This window comes from Toxorhynchites rutilus, chromosome 2 (assembly GCF_029784135.1).
Source record: "Toxorhynchites rutilus septentrionalis strain SRP chromosome 2, ASM2978413v1, whole genome shotgun sequence".
Lineage (NCBI taxonomy): Eukaryota > Metazoa > Arthropoda > Insecta > Diptera > Culicidae > Toxorhynchites > Toxorhynchites rutilus.
In genome coordinates this window covers 50,063,796-50,069,195 of record NC_073745.1, presented here as the reverse complement: position 1 = coordinate 50,069,195, position 5,400 = coordinate 50,063,796, and the positions used below count along the sequence as shown (strand labels likewise).

General features: G+C 38.4%; 2 protein-coding genes across 4 annotated transcripts in view; one reads left to right on the top strand and one right to left on the bottom strand.

The window, feature by feature from the left end:
- The window catches only part of LOC129769036 (uncharacterized), a 148,129-nt gene that overhangs the window by 127,141 nt on the left and 15,588 nt on the right, over positions 1–5,400 (top strand). The gene's annotated exons all lie outside the window — the stretch shown is intronic.
- LOC129769035 (caspase-like) lies at positions 171–1,318 on the bottom strand. 3 transcript variants are annotated; one of them, XM_055771038.1, is made up of 2 exons: positions 1,142–1,318; positions 171–1,081 (listed from the first exon to the last, which is right to left on the bottom strand). In XM_055771038.1, the coding sequence occupies exons 1-2, from the start codon at positions 1,186–1,188 to the stop codon at positions 238–240; spliced, it is 891 nt and encodes a 296-aa protein (XP_055627013.1). In that variant the 5' UTR covers positions 1,189–1,318; the 3' UTR covers positions 171–237. The 3 variants fall into 3 exon arrangements, with proteins under 3 accessions (XP_055627013.1, XP_055627014.1, XP_055627016.1); XM_055771039.1 differs by having other exon boundaries at positions 171–1,072; XM_055771041.1 differs by having other exon boundaries at positions 171–1,102; positions 1,142–1,204.

Here is a 5,400-nt window from a genome sequence, read left to right as displayed (position 1 = left end):
AAAAGCCAACGAAAAACTGAAACATTTTCCCCAACGGTTTTGGAGCGGTACCTTCGGTTTGTGACAGATGAAGCCTTATAACATGTGGACGTTTCCCGTAACGGCTGTGATGAAATGGGAAAACGGTTTGAGTATTGGCTGGGAGTGAAATTCTAGGTGAAATTTTCCTGGTTTATTTTCTGTCGATACATCGTTGATTTTGGTTACAATATATTAACGAAAAATATCTTATTTTTCTCATTCAATAGTCGTCACAACCCTACTCTTTGTTTTCTTAGTAAAATAGAATGTCTTTGTTAGCATCGATACCAAGCATGGAATCTGCTTCATGCAATCCATTCGCTCGTCGTGCGGAACGCATGATTGATACTCATATGCAGTCCTCCTCGACACTCCCGTTAGCAGGGTCAGTAAATCCTTCACTTTGCCATTCTCCTTCAATTCTTTTTGCAGCGCTTGTATGAACCACGATCCCTGGCGAGGATTTCGCCACGAGTAGTATCCATCATAAGTGGAATACATCAGAAGCAGATCGGCCATGGTGGGGATAGAGAAAACCAGTTGATCACTCCTCGAGTCTACCATATCCCTAGGTTTGTTCCGCATTTGAGGGGACGAGAAAACCACCCCTTCATCGAACTTCTCCCCTCGGCAGGCCTGAATGAAGAACATTTTCGGCTTTCCAATCAACGACGGACACGCATTCCCAAGAAAGTGTCTCCAAAGCGAATCAACGCTATACTTATTGTCTCTGGCGTACAGGACACCCTGCTCGCCGTGTGACATCACAACGACCACTAGGCAATCATTTTTCGTGTGATCCTCACGGGATACTTCCCTGAGCGTTTCGAGCAATTCCTTCCTGCTGAGATCATTGAACACTCTCACGTCAAAATCCAAATCGTACAGTACACTAGAAATGTCATCACGATCCTTATCAGTACCATTTCGGGACGGCATCGTTGAGAAATTCAGATGCGAAAAGATCAGTGCAATTCCCCTCCGATCATAGGTGGTGTCATAGTATTCGTCCAACGTTGGTCGCGAGACGATTCTTTCACTCCTCGAAGAACTGGGAGATCTGAGAAATTAATTTGAGGGTCTAATAATTAACGAAAACAAAGCTGCTTTCCGAACTCACTTGCTTCCCATTCCAAGAAAATCTTGCTCATCCGCTTGGTTATCCATGATCCCGAATCCAAGTTTCGTCCACTTCACACCTTTGTCAGACTACAACTGAAACATTAGCCCACGTTTGCGGAATATCTTCGTCATCAAACCCATCCCGGTGGGATTGTACAATGAAACCCCCGTTCGGACAAGGTCTGGAACCAACAACAGCGTTAACCGATAAGCGTTCGCCGCTCTGCATCGACTTTTTATCATATGCACACATCGAAACCGCATTCTGAAAGATAAGAGGTGTTCATTGGAGAAGATCTTTCATCGTCGTTCATCGGTTGTAAAAAGCTGTGAGAGGAGAGTTCCGTTGCGGTTACATGGTTCTGATTCATGGTTGTCAGTGAATGTGCGTTTGATGGGTTATCGTAAACGATAACATATGGCGCGTTATGAATTCACCATTTTATATTCGCTAGAATTCACCGAGATGTTTCCCGTTGGATCACTTCCCACGATGACGAGCATTTGTTTGTACGCGCCTTCCGTTACGTCACGCTTGATATTGATCCGTGATACATGACACAATTCCGTTACTGCCCAATATTCATTACTGTCAATACGGAAGAATAAATATACAAAGGCACTAACCTGTGAACCAGATAATCATAGCCACTTTCGCCAAACGCAGATTAGATTAGGTTTTTGATTGGGGCCATTGCCTACCTATCTGCCTAGTTCCTGAACCGAATGTATATCTTCCCAAATTACATCGATAATCACGTAAGGTGAGGTAAAAACAATACTCATTATTAATTCAAGGTTAGTCTAGTTAGAATGTTCCAATTTAGATCAAAATGCGCACTGTTTTGTTCGACAATCTGTTGCAATTTCGAGGGTGTTTCCATTATGCTTCTCTCATAGCACTTAGTCGATTCTCACAAGCTTCTATTGAGACCAACTTTTCAACAGGAAAATTATTCGCCATAGACAACAACAGGTGGTAATCAGTCTCTTTCTATCTAGACTCAACCAAGTGGCTCTAGAGGGATTTTGTGTAATTTTTAGCTCCAAAGCAATCGTAACAGCACTCACATGACGATCGAACTCGACGAGTTTACTGCATTTTACGATATTTTCGACAATTGACTAACCAGAGCTTGGTATACCTTTAACATAAAAATTTCTGGAAAGAAAACAGAAAACCAATGGAGCAGGAGTAATGTTTCTAACTTTTTTTTCATTCCTGTGTACAAGTTTTTCAAAATCAATAGAAACTTGGAACACCGTTTATACAAATTCGCATGAATTTATTATCTATAAGTTACCTAAAAATTACCCATTTAAATTTTCATCGTAATAATCGATAGCATGCACTTTCAATTTTGACGTAAGACCACGTCATTCAGTAAAGCGTGTCCCACATCAAATTGCATCGCGGAAAAAGTGCTGTAGAAAAAAACCCATTGGGTATTTTTTCTTGAAAATTTGGGTAGAAGTAGGTAGTTTAGAGTTTATTGTATTGTATTTTTATCACTGTCAGTTTTTCAAAAATTTACAAAAAAAAGGCGCCACCCGAAAAACAACGTCGCAAATTGATTTTACGCAAGTACCCGGGAAATACTCAACTCTCTCATCGGAAAACAACTCGGAATCGTGCAGTCAACGGTGAGTTGGTGATTGGACGTTACAGAATGGATGTTCTGTTAGTGATCAGGATCACAAGTGTGTCGCGAAGTTTTTTTTCCTGCTTTGAGCGACAGATGTGTGTAGCCTTGTGTGCGTGGCATATTCAACGCCTGCTTAGGTAGAATCGAGGGGATGTAATTCTGCACTCGTGAAATTATTTGGTGAGATCGTTCTATATTATAAAACTAAATGTTCGTTGAAATGATTAGGTATTGTGGTTTGTGTCTATGGGAGAAGAGAATACTAGAGCAATGTCACTCCCACAAGTTTACCCCTTAATCAACAAAAATTATATCAAAATTTAACAAATCAATTCTTCTTACACAGCAATTCACGAGACGAAATTAAAAAGTCTGGATTATATTTTAGTTATAGTTATAGTTGTAGTTGTAGTTGTAGTTGTAGTTGTAGTTGTAGTTGTAGTTGTAGTTGTAGTTGTAGTTGTAGTTGTAGTTGTAGTTGTAGTTGTAGTTGTAGTTGTAGTTGTAGTTGTAGTTGTAGTTGTAGTTGTAGTTGTAGTTGTAGTTGTAGTTGTAGTTGTAGTTGTAGTTGTAGTTGTAGTTGTAGTTGTAGTTGTAGTTGTAGTTGTAGTTGTAGTTGTAGTTGTAGTTGTAGTTGTAGTTGTAGTTGTAGTTGTAGTTGTAGTTGTAGTTGTAGTTGTAGTTGTAGTTGTAGTTGTAGTTGTAGTTGTAGTTGTAGTTGTAGTTGTAGTTGTAGTTGTAGTTGTAGTTGTAGTTGTAGTTGTAGTTGTAGTTGTAGTTGTAGTTGTAGTTGTAGTTGTAGTTGTAGTTGTAGTTGTAGTTGTAGTTGTAGTTGTAGTTGTAGTTGTAGTTGTAGTTGTAGTTGTAGTTGTAGTTGTAGTTGTAGTTGTAGTTGTAGTTGTAGTTGTAGTTGTAGTTGTAGTTGTAGTTGTAGTTGTAGTTGTAGTTGTAGTTGTAGTTGTAGTTGTAGTTGTAGTTGTAGTTGTAGTTGTAGTTGTAGTTGTAGTTGTAGTTGTAGTTGTAGTTGTAGTTGTAGTTGTAGTTGTAGTTGTAGTTGTAGTTGTAGTTGTAGTTGTAGTTGTAGTTGTAGTTGTAGTTGTAGTTGTAGTTGTAGTTGTAGTTGTAGTTGTAGTTGTAGTTGTAGTTGTAGTTGTAGTTGTAGTTGTAGTTGTAGTTGTAGTTGTAGTTGTAGTTGTAGTTGTAGTTGTAGTTGTAGTTGTAGTTGTAGTTGTAGTTGTAGTTGTAGTTGTAGTTGTAGTTGTAGTTGTAGTTGTAGTTGTAGTTGTAGTTGTAGTTGTAGTTGTAGTTGTAGTTGTAGTTGTAGTTGTAGTTGTAGTTGTAGTTGTAGTTGTAGTTGTAGTTGTAGTTTTAGTTGTAGTTGTAGTTGTAGTTGTAGTTGTAGTTGTAGTTGTAGTTGTAGTTGTAGTTGTAGTTGTAGTTGTAGTTGTAGTTGTAGTTGTAGTTGTAGTTGTAGTTGTAGTTGTAGTTGTAGTTGTAGTTGTAGTTGTAGTTGTAGTTGTAGTTGTAGTTGTAGTTGTAGTTGTAGTTGTAGTTGTAGTTGTAGTTGTAGTTGTAGTTGTAGTTGTAGTTGTAGTTATAGTTATAGTTATAGTTATATTTTTTTTTCTGTATTATAGTGATTTTCAACTCATTTGGCTGGTTCGTCACTTGTACTTCCATTTTTGGAAGAATGTCGGGAGTGAGAATTGAACTCGTGACCTTCAGCGTGAGAGACATGGATGTTACCACTACACCAGATCGCGTCCTAGTTATAGTTATAGTTATAGTTATAGTTATAGTTATTGCTTCCCTACTAACAAATTCATGAATTCCCGAGACATTTATGAGAGGTCGTAGAGTTCTCTGCATCTCTCTTAATTAAATGTTGAACTAACATTCATTCCCTTTCCTTAGCAGTTGCAAGGACGTGGCCAGGACAGTTCTTAACTGTTGGAGAAAACATGCCTTCATCTAAGAGATATTACCAATCATCAGCAACGGATGGAGGCTAGTTTTTAACTTAACAGTTCTGAATTCGTACCACCTACGATATTGTGCAACTTGCTCAATGCTAATGCTAATGCTAATTTTTTATATTAACAATACAAATTAGCGTCTACAGTGACAGTGTCCAGCATTGGTTACGTATTATTGTCCAGCATTGGTTACGTATTGTTTCAATCTGGGCAGTATTTCCTTAGATAAGCTCCTAATGACTTCTCGGTACCGGTCATGTTATTAGCTCCAGCGGCAGAATATCCTATAAGAATATTCTGTTTATATAGTATTCCGTCTCTATTAAAACAGGCAAACACAGTCTCGTAAAACGTTTCTGAGTCAGTTTCGATAACCTCAATCAAGTCGTAGAAGCAATCTTTAACATGGACTGTACCTTCCTTCCAAAATTACGTGCGTGCGATCAACGCTAACGACTTCTTCGATGAAACGTCAGTAGACTCGTCTTCTATCAGCGTAAATGAATTCCATTTTCAATTCCTCACATAATTCTTCATGCTGTCCTCAGAAATACCCACCAATTTTTTTGAAAGCTGAAAAAATCCGAACAAAAACTGGTAATGGCTGGATTTTTTTTTGCTAGCATTACGATATA

Coding starts and splice junctions, on each gene's coding strand:
- LOC129769035 (XM_055771038.1), bottom strand. CDS start 1,188: ATGGATAACCAAGCGGATGAGCAAGATTTTCTTGGAATGGGAAGCAA. Junction 1,082..1,141: donor TTTCTTGGAATGGGAAGCAA/GTGAGTTCGGAA, acceptor TTAATTTCTCAG/ATCTCCCAGTTCTTCGAGGA.